Here is a 16,617-nt window from a genome sequence, read left to right on the forward strand (position 1 = left end):
GGTTTGAGAATATGCATCTATTAGAATAGTATTGCGTTTTACATGCTGTGTAAGCTGTAGGATTCCTACTTTCATGTCATAAAAAATAAATTAATGTCCATAGTGTAATCAATTTTTACATAATATTTAGCATGCTAAAAAGGGGTCTACTCTTTGATTTATTCACGATCGTCTCTGAACATCTGATGTGGGACACATAACTCTCCAAGGCTGACAAAATCCCATTTTTATTTTCAAGGTATAGAAATGTACTTGGCTTCATGAGCAATTGCTTCATTTTTTATGTTCAGGTGCAGGGGAAAAGAACCTCCAAACATTGAAAAACCCAAAACCCACATTATATGGGCAACCTGGCGCATACCTTGCTGTTTAATAACCCATGTGCTTAGGAGGAGTTACAGCGAGACAGGTTACCAGTTCCCTGCTGGAAGCACCAGAAGCACACCTTCAAAAATTGTGTTTTACTGTGCACCAAGGTAGGAAGCCAGGCCAGGAATGCAGCTTGTGTTTTTGAGGAGCACAAGAGGTCTGTGGAAGCAGATGAAGGGGAGGAACACCCATGGTGCTTAGACCACATTCCTGTTGCCTTCAAGGCAAAATGTTCCATTGGAGAGGATAAGACCTGTGCAAGCAGCATTTGCACTTCAATTCCATCAAAGCTGTTTACATTTTCATGACCTCATCTGATACTCTCTTTCTGTCCCTGCTTGGCAGGCCCAGCTCCTACAGAAGCAATTCCTGCTTAGAGCATTTTTATAATACTTTCATCCTCTTTCTCTTTTTCAATATGCTCTTTTCCTCCACTTTTCTTTTTATTTCTGTCTTCTCTGATGTACCTCTCATAGTTGCTTTTATTTTCCTAGCTTTCACCTCTGTGTGGTGTACTTACTTTTCAGTTCTTTTCATCCCAGCAACAAACAGATGTTCTTTCTCCTCCTCCTCCTCCTCTTTCTCCTGCACTTTTCTTGTGTACTCCCTTCTCCTCCCCTATGCTGGAAATTGAGTTTTTCCTTTTTTTGTTTCAGCCAGCTGAATGCTAGCATGGCCAAGTAATTTGAACTTAGAAGTGGGGTGGCAGTAAATTAGACTGTTATACAGACTGGTGAGGAGCAGAAGGTATAGTTGTACTGTTAAAGCCTGTGTCAGACACACACTATGAATATGAAAGGCAGCAGTACCAGGGCTTTAAAAATGCTCTGAACCTCTTATTCACCTCATCCATTTCTTTGAAAAACACTGGGTGCTGATAATTTTTATTCTGAATGCAAGATGAGTTCTGTAATTTCCTTGCTTTATTAAAGGACTTGCTGTCCCATGGAGGTCCCATTTGCATTTTTTTCCATATGTCCTAAGGAGAAAATCAAATGTTAAAAAAGGATACACACAGAAATATGTCAGTCAGGTGTAACCATGCTTAGAAACTCCCAGAAAAGTGGAAAAGTTTCCAGATTGTACTGTTGTTTAGCCTGACTTAATTCCAGAAAATATGCTGTATCAGAGTGAGTTTCTGTCTTCTGCAGCAAGAAACATCCCCCATATTGAAGGGAATGTGATAAACATGAAATCAATTAGACAATTTAGTGGCCCTGACTGACTTTGAGCTGGAGCAATCCCTCTGCAGGCTGAGCATTACTCAGAATCAGAGGCTGATGTAGGAGCTTGAGGGAATCCTTCTCATCTGTCTGCTACCAAAAGGAAATTTGAAAGGAAGACACAGCAGGCTACGTGTGGCATGCTTTAGTCTGTATCTTCTCTTATTAATTGAGTCGACAAGATATATGACAAGCTGGTTATTTCCTTAATCAGTTGTGGGAGCTATTTAAATCTCTTTGCTTTTGAAATCAACATAGATAAGTGTAGTCACTGAAGAAAAGATTTATTTCTTCCAATTTCCTCCAGCATCCCATCACCACTCCATCTCATCATAGTTCACAATAGATTATGTTGTCCAGACAATAACTGCATTTTCTGCTTTCAAGGTTCAGCTAGAGAGCACTGCTTATCCAGAAAGGGCAATTCTTCACAGAAATTGTATTAGAAAATCTCTAGATTTTCAGGTTGTCCAAAACTTGAAGTGTTGCTGCATACTACAGCTGATATTATTTTAGTATGCATCTCACAATAGTAGAAATTGATATTAGCAACTTGAGAATGACAGGTTTAAATTAGAAACTGAGTTTAGGAGTAGGATTGAGGTTCTCAATTGAGAATGTGGCTGTAATAACCAAACAGCAGAAGAGAGAATAAATGTAGAAGTAATACCTGTAAAAAATAATTGGACCTGAATTTTTAAAGTTTAAGGTTCACAGTAGTGAGTTTATTAAACATAAAAGTAGTCAGCTGTTTTCTCCATCAGAGCATCCTACTGATGGCTTGTATATATAAATATTTTCTTTTATGTGTGGAAAATGCTTGTCTTAATGGACATCTATGTCACTCTTGACTAATTGCCTCCCTGACCTGGCTTATAGTCCTCTTAGACTGTCTTTGCCCTTGCCTAGATCATTGCTTAGGTTTATTGTGTCCCTGGGTTTATTGCTGTGACATTTGTTGACCTCTGTGTAATTAATCTCAGTGGAACATGATCTCCAAAACTTGCATCCAGAAAGTGACAGAGAGGAAAAGAAGAGGTGATGGTTACAAATAAACATGGTTTCTGTTGTGCTTGCACAATGTGGGGCACAAAAGACAGGTTACCTGAGTCTCCTGCCATTTGCCAGCCAGCACAGCCAGGCTGTCCTTGGAATAAGAAATGCTTCACTAAGTGTATTCAAAGCAGCTGCTTTTTACAAGAATGTCAGAGTATATCGGATGCCTTGGAACAGGCTTAGCACCAGATCCTTGAGATGTAGCTTTTGGCTTACCATTGTCTTACCCCAAAGATGCGTGTCTGGAGCTATTCTAATGGGATAGGAAAAAGTACAGTAGTGTGGAGACAATATTCTCCTTTTTGTGCTTAAGCATGGATCTAGTCTGTTGTGCTTTATTAAGAAAAGCAACAGTTTATCCACTAGGTAGTATTCTTTGAAAAACTCTTTGCAAGATTACCTCCCAAATACCCACAGTCCTCCACAGCCTGTATTTTTCTCTGCAGACTGGGGCTACAAGGTACTGGTTTAAATTGTGAGAGCATGACTTGAAGTCATGTAGAGAATTCTTGGTTTTGTTTCCTCTTAGTGAGTTAGATTGTTACATCTTGCCACCCAATTACCTTTACTATTAAAACTTATTAAGTTCTGCCAAGGAAGCTAAGCATAAGCAAAATAAAACAGGATCATCTGGTTCTTCTTTGCACAGGGGTAACTTGTCAAAGTCTTGGCAGAAACTTTGTAAAACCACATCACACACAAAATTAGGTTCAATAAATAGTAGCTAAAACTAGATTTTTTTTTCTTGCCTTGATAAAATTGTACAGATCTTTCAGTTTCTAATTTTAGCTCTATGGTTTACAATAAATATCCTGAAAGCTTTATTTTAAATTTTTCTTGAGTGGAGGAGGTATAGTTAATGCATGTGTTCCTATTAAAAAAATCAGCAAGTGAGAAATGCTTATTATTTCCTTGATTGTTAAGTGTGTGTTTGCAGTGTTGCAATCTTCTGGGGTCTTGTTAAATGTGTGAAGAAAATCAGGGATTTATTGTCACTCAGTTCCATGTCAGTTCAGAGGATCTCAAGGCATTTATTGCTATAGAATGACTAATAAATGTAATCTGTTTAAGTTTACTTTGTAGCCTCCTAATATTTTAAAAAATGTTTTGTTTTATTTGTGTGGGTTTTTTTATGTTATCCTTGCACTGTATATCTGAACTTTGGCCTTTCTGTAACATGTTTTGCAATTAAGTGGTCTTAACTGTCATGTCTTGCTTTAAGGACTTGTATTGTGTAGAACATAATGTCAACATTTTTGCAGGAAGTATAAAACTGATGAATATCTGAATAAATTTATTTTCACAGTGGTTTTGATCATCACCATTTTGATCTAATGGTGCAGTAGGTGCATACTTGTCTAATGTGTAGTAGTACGACAGAATCCAGATAAATCAGTAGTTGGCAGCATCCTTGAATGCATTTTAAGTAAAGCCTTTTGTTAGTGAAATGAGAAATGCCAATTCATGCACCATTGCAACAAACTTTTTCCTCTGAATACTGTAAAACGCTATGTGGAAAGTATTCTTTTTCCACTGCCTGCTTTGCTCCTTTTTTTGGATCCAAGAATCACAAATAAGTGGAGTTCTTAACAGCAGGTTGAAGCTCTGGAGACCCCCTGTGGCAGGGCTGAGGACAGGGGTGTCTGGGCAGGTGGGCAGTGCCAAACCAGAGCAATGCAGTGCTGCTGGGGCACTTGTACCTTTTTTTCCCTGTAAAGACCAGAGACTCTGCTGGACAATAACTGTTGAACAGTTGTCTCAGTAAGACTTTTTTCTTTAATGGAATATACATTCAGGATTGTACATGTAGCCGAGAGAGTTATGTGCTGTTTCTCTGTTTTCATTTTAATTTTCTTGCATTAGACCTCAGTGCTTTGCCTCTCTCATTGTTTGACCATGGAACTGAGTCCAGGAGACTTGTTTTTACATACAAAGAAGAATGAAGAGCTTGCTCTGTGCCTCTCAAACTTTTCACTCAGTTGCTGGAAGCCCACATGGATAAGATGCAGCAATTGCATCCCTACATATCAATGGGAAATAGTGAAAAGTAAGTGATACTGATAACAGCTAAAACAAGTCGTCATAACTCCTACTACATTATGAACTTCCTGACAGCAAATGTTTGTGAGCAAAACTGTGTAAAAATGAGGGAGAAAGCAGATATGCCACCCTGTGTCCTTTGGGCAGTCAAATTGCTGTATGTAAGAATATGGATATAGGTCACTTCATGTATAGGAGTCCTTGTGGTGCCATTGTGGTGCCTTGCTTAAATGACCTCATTGAAAATACTGCATTACAACTAAAACAGAACATTTTAATGAGGGTGTACTGGATCACAGAGGTTGCAGTGAGTTCTGCCAGCTACTTCATCAAACAGGCAATAGACAAAAATGCCTTTATGCTCTGGTCCTGTACTTACATGCCTGATTTAAACATGTCCATAAGTGTTTGTGTGATGAGAGCTTACATCAACAAGTTTCCCTCTGCAGTGCTTGACCTGTGTTTTTTATTGTAGAGAGAAGTAAAAAGGAGCTCTGTTTCCTAACGAATTCGGAAAACAGATGACTATCTCAGGATCTTCATGAGTTGTGAGGTGGTCCTGATACTTGAAATACTGAGGCAGGGCTGTCTTCTGTAACATGGTGCTCCAAGGAAAAGCTAGGCACCATGTTTTTGCCTGCTGGTTGTTCTGATTTCCTGAGCTTCTCAGGGCTCATACTGGTTCATAGTCTAGATCCCATCTATTCCATCCTCTCTTCCTCCTCTCCCCTGGCTGATTTTGTCTCTTTTGAATTTCAGGATCTCCTCCCAGGCTTTCACCTCAAGTAGCAGGTTCTGGTACTGCTTCTTTATCAAGTGCTTAGGTGTTGGCAATAGCTGGCTAGGAGACAAATTCATGAGTTAACTTCTCTGTGCCCTAAACATGGGCATCAGCTCAACATCACTGTGTATTATGTATTTTCCCCATGGACCAATCAGCTAACGTGCAGGAGCACAAAATGGATCTTCAAAAAGAGAAGACATGAAATAGTTCACTTGGACAGCTTATAAGCAACATATGACCCAGAGTAGTATTGATAAAACTGCTCAGATTTGGAATTGTGATTGTATGAACACTTAAAATTATCAATAAAGATTTTGAAGCAGTTTTGAGTTCACTGAACCCTCCCACTTGATTAACCAGTGATTAACACATATATAATGACTTTAACTGACTTAGAGGGTAATTTATATCACAATGTGCATGATATATGGATCTAAATAGACTAAAGAGGGGAGCAAAGGAACCATCTGATCTCTAGAAAATTGTCTGCTGTCAGAGGGGCTCAAGAACTGTTTGAAAAATGTGTTTAGAAAGCCATAAGTAAATTTCCTAAATTTTCTGTGCTTTCTGGATGGCGTTCTCCCTGGGTACATATTGCCCAGGAAAAAAGGTTAAAAAGTCGAATTTTTTAACTGACTAGTCTTTTTAAGTATTTCTAGGTCTTTCAAAAGGCTTTATTTTTATGAACCTCTATAGTGGGTTTTGTTCTGATCTTCCCAGTGCTCATGGAATATTGTTTTTTGCAGCTACAGGATGGATATGGAGATCCCAACACCCCAAGGTCCAAGTTCAAACATGAAAATGAGAGTGTCATTACTTGGGAGCAGCAGGGTTATATTTAGGACAGATGTTTAAAAGCAGACTTACCTACATACCCAGTAGGTTTTGTAAGCATAATTTCCTTGTGCCCCTCTCTTATGCTACACAAACAAGTTATTGACCAGAAGAAAAACACTTCTGCATATTCTGAAATTTTTACACGTGAACTTTTTCAATAGGACGACTCATGCATACAGATTTACATAAAAGCACAGGCATATGTGGGATCAGGGCTTCACTTGAAGGATCCCTCTCCTACCTGAGAGGGAAAAATCCTGGAGGTATGTGCATCAAAGAAAGTTGAGTGCTCCAGAAACTATAGACAACAACTGCAAAAGCAGTTGGAGGATCTCTCGTGTTCCCCCTTTTCTTTGTTGGTTGGGTTTTGCTTTCAATTTTTAAAACTGATTTTTAAAAATGTATCTATTTATTTGTTTTTAATACTGTTGCTTTGCAAATTAAATACACCTGTAGCAAGCACAGTATTCAACAGCTCGATGGAGAATAGACCTCCGATCTAGGGGACTTTCAAAAATTCATCCTCTGCTGGACCGTTCACTCGTGGTGTCTCCTGAAGCGCTTCTGTGTCAAGCGCAGAGACGAAACCCGCTCCGATGTGACTCCCTCCGGCGCGGAGCCGGCGCAGCCCGCAGGGGTCAGTGCTGCCCCGGGGAGCGAGCGGGGCCGCGGCCGCCGGGACGGGCAGCCGTGCCCAGTGGCGACGGGGACAACCGCGGGGCGCGGGCCGGGGCAGGGGACATTGCCCGGCCCCGGAGCAGGCAGGCCGGTGGGTGCCGTGCCAGGATGCGGCGCGGTGCCGGGGCCGGGCAGGAGCCGCCCGCCGCTCTCCGCCCCAGAGGCGCCCCGGGGGAGTCCTGCCCGGCGGCCGGCAGGAGGCGGCCGGCGCTGCCCGACCGCCGGGTCTCTCTTCGCTCCATCCCTCCGCCCCCGACGGGGAGGAGGCGAGCGCTGCCGGCGCCCCCCCGCACGGCCGCGGGCAGCCGGGGAGCAGCGCATCGCCGGCCGGGCACCGCCACCGCCGCCGCCCCGCTCCGCTCGCAGGCTCCGCGGCGGAAGGGAACGCGCTGGCCGGGCGGGGACCACCCCCACGCCCCGGCTGCAGCAGCCGAGAGCGCTTCCCCGGCCCCGCTCCTGCACACAAAGGGGAGGCGCGGAATCGTGCGCGGACGGGGCGGAGGACGAGGCGGGTGGGCGGCTCGGTACCTCCCCGGGGCGGCAGCGGTGGGGGAGCCGCCGTGACAGCCGGGCTCGGGCTCGGGCTGTGCCCTGGGATCCTCCCTAAAAAAGCCGCCGGGTTTTTTTTTCCCCCTTTCTCGGAGAGAGAGCCCGGCAGCCCCGTCCAGGCTGTTGGGCAGGATGGCGGCGGGCCGCCCCGTGGGGCTGGGCGCTGCGCCCTAGCAGCCGCTGGGCTCCATCCGCGCAGCCGGGGCGCGGAGCCGGGTGCGGCCCAGACCCGGCTGCGCCTCAGCCCCTCTCCGGCGCCGCCCGGGGCTCTTCTCGCCTCCCCGCCCCGTCTTCGGCCATCGCAGCAGGCATGGGCTGTTTCTGCGCGGTCCCGGAGGAATTTTACTGCGAAGTTTTGCTCCTGGACGAGTCCAAGCTGACCCTGACCACACAGCAGCAGGGCATCAAGGTAAGCACGCCGGCAGGGCTGCGGGGTCGCGATGCGGGAGAGCCCGCGGGGCTGCCCAGCGGCGGCTGCCTCCCGACTGCGCTGCGATAGCCGGGAAGGGAGCGGCGGCGGAAAAAAAAAAGGGGTTTCGGGAGGAATAACGTCGTAACTTTGCTTACGGTCGCGCAAAGGACAGATGGATCAGGGTGACGCTCGCCGGTGGGGTAGACGGTGCTCTGGAAGGCTTCACCTCGAGACAGTGACTTAAAACGAGCAGGTGCCGACCACCCCGGGGCAGTCGGGACGCTTGGCGCAGAGGTATTGTTCTGTACCTGCCCGAGCAAGAAAAGAGAAGGCGGCTGTGTGCACGGTGTGTTGCCCGCCCGTGTTGAGTCATTCCCCGCTCCCTCTGCCTTGGGCCGTGCCCGCCTGGGACGCGCTCTCCCGGGAAAGGCCGGGGGCAGCGGAGCGGGGCGGGAGCGCAGCAGCTCCCGAGCGCAGGGCGAAGGTCCAGCCGCCTCCCCAGCCCGGTGTCCCGTGGCCCGGCCGCAGGGAACAGCTCCTGCGCCGCTGCAGCACGCTCGGCGGGGACGAACTCTTCAAAGTAGTCATCTGCCAAGCGCTAATGAGCCCTGACAGAGCTTGTGGAAACTGAGATTTTTCTAAAGGCCCTTAACTCGGTCCTGTTTGGTTAAGCGTGATGACAACTGATAGCATGTCGCAGACACTTGAAGTCCTTGTTCGAAGAGCACGGACATGAATTTATTAGCAACGTAAGAACGTGGTTTCAATGTTGGATCAGGAAAAAAAAAAAAAAAAAACGAACAAAAAACCAAACCAACCAAACAAACAAAAGACATTTGAGAAAAAGAAAATACATTCAAAGAAAGAAATTAGTTCCTCTAAAATTTATTGTTGGAAAGGGCTGTCCGATTTTACCTAAGACTTCCAAAGAATAAAATTCTGTATGCCTTTGTGCTTTAGCTTGAATGATTGAAGCTTGGAGAAGCAACTGTGGAAAGGAGAACCTGAAGGAGGGTAGTGGGGAGAGGGAATTTATATTTAACAATATATTTTCAACCATAATCAGTGGTATTACTAGGTCTAAGTGTATGCAGCATTATCAAGCTTTGCTGAATCAACTGCCTGCAGATAGGCCCATAAATCCATGCTTAGCACAGAGGAATAAGCAAATCATGCTGGAATGACACCGGAATTCAGTCCCTGTGCAGGGTCTTTGAAGTCTAAGTTTAGACACTTCTGAAAAGCCTTACCTTTCAATGTGCAGATGTGGGTGTGTATATCATGCATGCTTTTGTGCAGTAAACATGCAGTCACAGAAGTATGTTAAAAGTATAATCTGCAAAGATGGTTAGTCTAATGAAGCTAAAACCTGAAAGTGAAGGGTTTGTGCAGTGTCTAATAAAAATTAATGTCCCATGGGAAAGATGTAACTTCTTTCCAAGAATGCATGACTTGCAGTCTTGGGAACTGTCTAGTTTAAGATAAGGGTGTGTTTTCCTGCCATTCTTAGTGTGATCTGAATGTGGTATAATGCTAAATATTTCATCCCTTCTACCTGCTCCTTCTCTGTCTGAAACTCAACCACAGAGCAGTCATGGAATCAGTTGGAACAGTGTGTGGATCTGACGAGAAAAGTAATAGTTCATTAATAATTTGGCATAGGCACTCACACTGCACAGTGGGAAACCTTAGGGAAGGGAGAATCTCCCTTTTCGTAGCAGCCTGTCTTCTGTGTTTTCTTTTTCTTTTCTTTGTTTTAAGATATAGTTTGTCCACGGCGAAGCCACACCCCAGTGCTGTAGCTCCATGAGCCTTTGAAAACCCAAGGTGAGGAGCTGCAGAGCTCTCTCCCAGGCTGTGTTTTAAACCATGGAGCCCTCCCTTGCCTCGGTATCCGCAGGAGTGTTTGTGCAGCTGTGCGTGAGGAGCAGCTCCTGCCCGGCTGAAGGGTGGCCACTGCTTTGCCTTTCGCTGGGTGAGCCTTCAGCTGGACCTTTGTGCTCTGCTCCACTTCACAGCTGGAGGATGGCAGAAATGGCTTTTTCAACACAGTCCTGGCTTCTGTCATTTTCAGCTGCTGTTGTTATTCTACAGCTTTCCTGGGATGTTATGTTATCAATTATTAGTGAAACAGAACATAAAATTTGTCATATTCTGTCACGCTTTGTCATTTGGTACTTTACCCTTGAAATACAAATATTTTATTTTAAATCTTTTGAAATGCACTCATGTAAATGCAGAGAATTTTATTTTTAATTTTTTAAAATTTTTTTTTAATTGGCATTTCAGCTTTGGCACATATGTATAGTTTGTAAAAGTTCATATAGGTTTCATTTTAAACTAACATTAAAAAAAAAAAACATTTCCTTAGAACTACAGATTCTGGATGGGATCTTCCTTTTGTCATCTTCACTTTTAATTTGGTTCAGAGATACATGGGACACAAACTTTTGGTCCTCTTTCACATATCCTGAATTGTTACAGGAGCAACTTTGTTCTTTTATTTTCCCCCAAGCAAATGCATGTCTGTTAGAAATAAAAACCACAGCTCAACAGCTTTTGGCAATCTGTGTACTTGCTTGATATTAGTGGGTATAAACCTACTTGTTTTGAAGTGTGGAAGGCAGTGCCCTGTAGGAGTCCGAGGCAAGTTTGTTTCTTCAGGGAATTGGATATGAAGTAGATACTTGTGGCCAGTGAATTTTGAGGATGCATTGCTTACTTTGTGGTTAATAGTGGTTATTTCTGACTTGTTATGCTTGGCAGCAGCTCTACTTATCAAAACATGACATTTTTTAATTACAATTTCATTGACACATTCTTCATTCTACAGTGGGCTTCAAATTGTACTTCACATTGAAACAATGAGCAGAGCTGACAAGACTGAGACTTTGAGTGCAATTTAGGGATACTTTTCTCTGTGGACTTCAAAGAGCTTGTTAGGGAAAGAAAAAGATTAGTTTTCTTCTGGCTCCCAAGTGGGGAAGCTGAGATGGAAAGAGGTCAAATGGCTTTCTCAAGGTTGTATGACAAGGAAACAACTTCCTTTTGCTATTGGGGTGATAGAACTGACCATTCTGCCACGGGCCATGCTGTCTGGAGGGGTTTGTGAGGAACTCTTCTTCAGACCAATTATCAATTATTGCTTCTCAGGTTTTTTTTTTTTTTTTTTTTTTTTTTTTTTTTTTTTTTTTTTTTTTTACTGTTATCAGTGTATCAGTCCTGCGTTGCTGATCTCCCTTTCTGTTCTGTCTTTGTGGTTTAAGGTTAGAGCACAGCTCTATGAAAATGTGTAAGCTGGGTGTCCAGCCCTGAGGCTTACAGGAGGCTGATAAGAGTTAGGTAATCAGGAAAGGCTATCAGGTGTCTCATAATCTTAATTTTTATGTTTCCTTATAGTACATTAACATGCATTGAGATAAAAAAGTGATAGCAGTTGTTAGTCCCAGAAATTTTGGGATCGAAGAGGCTATTCGCCACAATCTCTGTCTGCTTTCTAGTCAACGCGCATGGCCTCAAATGGGGACAGCTTTTCCTCTTAAAAGGATGTTCAAGTTTCCAGTTAGGAAATGGGTTTTTGCTAAAGATATGGTAAGAACGAACTACCAGCTGAAAATAATCCCTTTTCCAGGACTGCTACTTTGTCTTCTCTTCACACAGACTAAACAATAACTTAGGCGTTTTTATGGTACAGCACCAGTTGTAGCTCATCTGTTGATGTTGCGAGACATGTCAGAGGTCTTTTGACACGATACCTGACTGAGGGGTTGTGGGCATTACATATTTTGGCTCCATTGAGAACTGAGGTAATTGTCCTTGTAAACAGTGGTGTGCCTTATTGCACAAATTTGTTTCTGGAGATCAAGGAAAATCTCTGTGGGCCCTTAAAAATAATGTCTTGAAACATATTGGTTATCAGCTCTTTCATAAACAGTGCTCATCTTGAAAAGTGTGTGTTACAGGAACCTAAGAACCCTTTTTTCCCCCACCTTGAAAATAGTATTTAAGGGAGATATTTGTTTTGTTTTTTCTCTCCTGAAGAAGCTAAAAATGTTATGAAGCATCTGTGTCTCATGTTTGCATCTCTTTGGTTGGAACAAAGATCTCAAAAAAAAATTAGCTACTTTTGCAGTGAAGAAGCTCTCTAATTAGTCTTAAGCCATCTGGTCAATGCACTTTTGAAGTGCTCCTTGAAATTCTTCTCTGAGCATAGTTTTTATGTTCTGTTTAGATTGACATGTGTGATGGGCCATCAGCAGTATTTCATTAGAAGAGAAGTGATGAACAGGAAAGATACACAAGGTATTCCTGGGAGAAGTATATGTTCTGTAATATTATTTTATTAGGTGGTACCATTTATCACTGGTGGCCAGTGATAGTCTGGCCATCATACCATTTACTTGATGATTTACTGAGAATTTAGCAAAAGGATGGCTAAAAAAACCCCTAGACCTCACCTCAAAAAAACCCCCAAACAAAATAACAATAACAACAACAACACAACAAACCAAAACCCCCAAAAAAAAACAAAGCAAAAAAGCAAACCTGAAACAGAGAGTGACTGATATTAAGAACTGTATTAACTAACTGGACATGTAAAAACCATGAGTGGGTTCATCAGAATATTATACATATTGTGAAGATACTTATGGAAAAATTGACCAAAGGATTCAGTATGATCTACAGAAGTAGGTGAATGCATCATTTCTTAGAAAGTTTTCTGTGGATTATTATGGTATTTTTCCTTTTTTTGTGTGTGTGTGTTTTTTGCTTGGTTTTTTTTTTTCATTTTTGTTCAGTTTGGGGTTTTTTTGGTTTGCTTTTTCCTTTGTTTTTGTTTTGTTTGATTTTTTTTTTTCAGTCCCCAGTGAAGCTAAATAGTTCCAGACTTCATGTCTTTAAAATACAGTGCATACAGAGAATATACAATTTTACACTTTTACAAGTGCACTTGTACATCAAGCTCTATTACCTGGAGGTACACCAAGGAGTCAGCCCGGGAATGACAGGGATCTATTTTTTTTTCCCAGTGAAAATACTTAATGGATTCATTTGATAGCAGGAAATAGAATCCTTCATAATAGAATGAATAGAAAGAACTTATTTTATTTTAACTGAGAGTTAGCATTAAAATCAAATTGGTAAAATGTGCTGTGAATGTGGAATGTATTCTTTATGCAAGTGATTTCTGCTGGTTTATTCTTCTAAATTTTTCTAGGAAAGGAAACCATCTTTTTGTCAGTTTTCTAAAATTTTCTGTTACACTACTTCAGAAATCTGAAAAATCTTTTTAAAGGCAGATTGCAGTTGTTTTCTACCTATGGTATTTTCACCACCTATAGGAATTACTAAACTGAAAATCAGAGTTCAAGCATATTTAATCATATTTTCCTCTGCCCTCTTTGCTATTGATTAATAAAGAAATAATTAATTGATAAATATTTCAAGGCCCATTCTTCTCGATATTCTGCATATTGATTTGAAAAGAATAGTTAATAAAAATTGAGTTGATTGAAAGGACACAATCTCAGTCTCATTTCAACCTTGTAATATATTTTCTTTATAAAGCAACAGTTCTGCTATGTGTACATATTTTGCATAGCAGAAGGAAAACTACACAGACAATATCATCAAGTTCCAAGTTTGAATAATTTTTTTCTTTAATGCTGTTGAATCCCCGCATCTAAGCATTGTCTGTAGCAAAATAACAAAAAAAAATGTTAGAAAAAAGTACATTACTGATAATCCCTTCCATATCAGAAAGGTGCTGGTGCTCCTTAAAGTTCCTTCATGGGTGTAAAATGGTCATCTGATTGCACACTGAGGACCAAATGGTTTATATGAAATTTTGAACTATTTCAGTCCTCCAGAAATGGGTAGAAACAATGCACAATTCTAGTTTACTGAGAATGAAAGGAACAAAATGGCTCATGAACGCTGCTATTAACTGCTCTACAAAAATTTGTGTCACAAATTTGAAATAGATTACTAACTTCTTACAATATCTTTACAGATGAGGCCAGTGATCTTGAATACCCCCCAGAATAACCATAAAATAAATTAACAATGAGACACTTTATTTTCCCTAGGTTCACTTAACTAAATTAATGAAACCAGCATGACAACAAGAAGTAAATCCATTAACTTCTAAATGGAGTTATGTCTTGGTGAACCTGAGGTTTGAGCAATCATATTGTCAGAGGTGTCTGTTCTTCTGTTTTCACTGAGCAGTAATTTCATAATAGGACCAGGGTACACGAAAAGTATGAGGCTGCTTTTTTTTGGTACAGTTTTGGATTTATGTACCTTGGATCAAGCATTTCTTATATTAAAATATTTTAGTATAGTTAAATACCATCTCTTGATATGTTATTAATTTTAGTTCCTGAGAATTCTGAACTAAAATTCAGCTGCAGAATTGCAATCCGTTCCTTCAAAAAGGAAAACTGCTAAAAAATCATCACATTGTATGGGGAGAAATCTTGAAGAGACTGAATTGAAAAGGTGTTTCAGAAAGAGAATGTTTCTAGAAGCTAAAATTTTATGTCACTTCATGCTGTAAAAATATCTGTTTTCAAGATGATATTGAACACATATGAGGAAAAGAGAAATTAGGTATTGGTCATATGGCATCATTATTAATATCTGCATTTTTGCTAGAAAGATGAGAGAGGACTTGCTAGTCTTTTAAATATTTTTAACATTTATTTTCCCAAAGGGTATTTAATTTTGTAATGATAGATCAGCTATATTACCTTAACTTTTTTCACAACTGATGTATTTGGAAGTGAATAATCACATTTCAGTATCTGGGTTTAATTTTGCGAACTGCATTTTTAAATGCACAATTTAGATGCTGCTTTCTGATCAGATCTTTTGCTTGCTGCATACTGATTTATTTTCAGAGTTTAAAATGAAGGTTGTCATTTCAGTATTGATCGAACTTTTGTTCCCACTTCTTCCATTGCATCCTGAGTTGTGGATGGCTGAGCACTGCTGGCACTAAGGTCAAAAGGACATCCTCGAGGTCAACCCGTGCTAATATTCAGAAGTGGAAAACCAATAGAAACATTGCAAAATGAGAGCTCTGCTCCTTTGGTTTTGCTACAGCATGAAGAGGGGAACCTGCCTGTTTTGCCAAGTGGGAAACATGCTTTATCTGCTCTCCTTGGCTTGTGACCACAAACATTGATTTCTGTGAAGGGAAGAGACCTGGTAGTTCTAGCAGTACCTTTCCAGAGGCAGGAAAAAGACACCTCAGAACTTCCTTTGAATTGATATACAAATTGTCTTTATTGAAAGTAACAACCAAAATTTAATATACCTGCATAGACATTTTTGATCATTCTAGATGGAAATCCCTATTGGGCTGAATGTACCATTAACCTATAGTACTAGGGTATTTATGTTGAAGTTTGGTTGTTAGATGTCTCAGAGGTCTGTAAAGATTCCTTTTTGAGAAGCCTTTCTTTCCTCTTGCCCCTCATGGTTTCTTTTTAATTCTGTCTTGTTTGCAAATGGCAAACTCTCACTCCTATCAGGAGCTTTCATTAGTCATTTGGTTGGCAAGAGCAAGCAGAAGACTTTATATTCAGTGAAATCCAACTGCTCCTGCTTACGTTTAAGATAAATAATAAAGTCATTACAGTAATGGGTAGTTACTAATGTAAAGGAAAAGTGGATCTAATTTGTATGGCGATGTGTTTATTCATTTGTCAATATTTACATTTTAAACTCTGCAGACTACAACTCGTTGTCCATAAAGCAGAGAAGAACACAGTCTATCTTCCTGTAGTTCTTGAAGTTTTGGGTAGAATCTCTCTGTGGTTGAGTGAGCCAGTTTGATAATAAATCACTCTGCACTTCAATACTTTTCCTGTGTTCTCAGGAAAGTAAGAACTGAGTGCACTGGAGAATAATTCTCTTGTTTGTATGAGAGACAGAATGCCTTTTAGGAATGGAAAGGAAGGACCTTCAGTATGTCAATTCCATTAAAAGAATTTGGAAGGCAGAAAATGGCAGTTTCCCTATATAATTAGTGGCAAAATTTGGCATGACTACTAATGTAGGCTAGCACATGATTTAACACTTTGTAGAACTAAAGGCACTTGATTGTCTTATAGAATTCATCCAGAAGACAGTTCATCCAAACAAAACCCACTGGATCTGGTTTTTGTTTTCCACATACTATATATTTCACTCAAAGTTCTCATTTATGTCTGAGAAGAGTTTATTTGTAGTGTTTTGGAAAATATTTTCTATCTATAATAATACTTGTGTGTTATATAGAATATCTAGTTTATTTTATTATTAATTTTTAAAATACATTCTATATGAGAAAAAAAATACAGTTCTTGCTTTGGTTCCACAGTTTTATTCAGATCACAGTGTAAAAGAATTGTGACAAACTTCTTTCCTATTTCGTGGACAAATGGTAGCTGGAAGGAATGTAATGGGGTTTTGTTCTTTTCCCTCTTTAGAATACCAGAGCAAGTATTCTCTTTATAAAAGACTACATTGAGAACCATAAGGGAAAGTAAATTTTCTTTTTATGCTGTTTGTGAGTACCACAGAAAACTGGTGGAGCTAACAGTTCAGAATTATAAAAATGAGGAGGAATGCATAGGAGACTAATGAGGAGTGAGTTCAGCCCTGACTCAGGACTTGAA

The 16,617-nt window shown here is 41.0% G+C and overlaps 1 protein-coding gene across 1 annotated transcript in view; it reads left to right on the forward strand.

The window, feature by feature from the left end:
- Positions 1-7,315: 7,315 nt before the first annotated feature.
- Positions 7,316-16,617, forward strand: part of EPB41L4A (erythrocyte membrane protein band 4.1 like 4A) — a 117,782-nt gene continuing 108,480 nt past the window's right edge. Inside the window, exon 1 of the mRNA XM_064736236.1 lies at positions 7,316-7,945. Within this exon, the coding sequence (XP_064592306.1) occupies positions 7,847-7,945 (99 nt within the window). The 5' untranslated portion in view covers positions 7,316-7,846. The remainder of the gene's footprint in view (positions 7,946-16,617) is intronic.

Source organism: Zonotrichia leucophrys, chromosome Z, assembly GCF_028769735.1.
Source record: "Zonotrichia leucophrys gambelii isolate GWCS_2022_RI chromosome Z, RI_Zleu_2.0, whole genome shotgun sequence".
NCBI classification, from domain to species: domain Eukaryota; kingdom Metazoa; phylum Chordata; class Aves; order Passeriformes; family Passerellidae; genus Zonotrichia; species Zonotrichia leucophrys.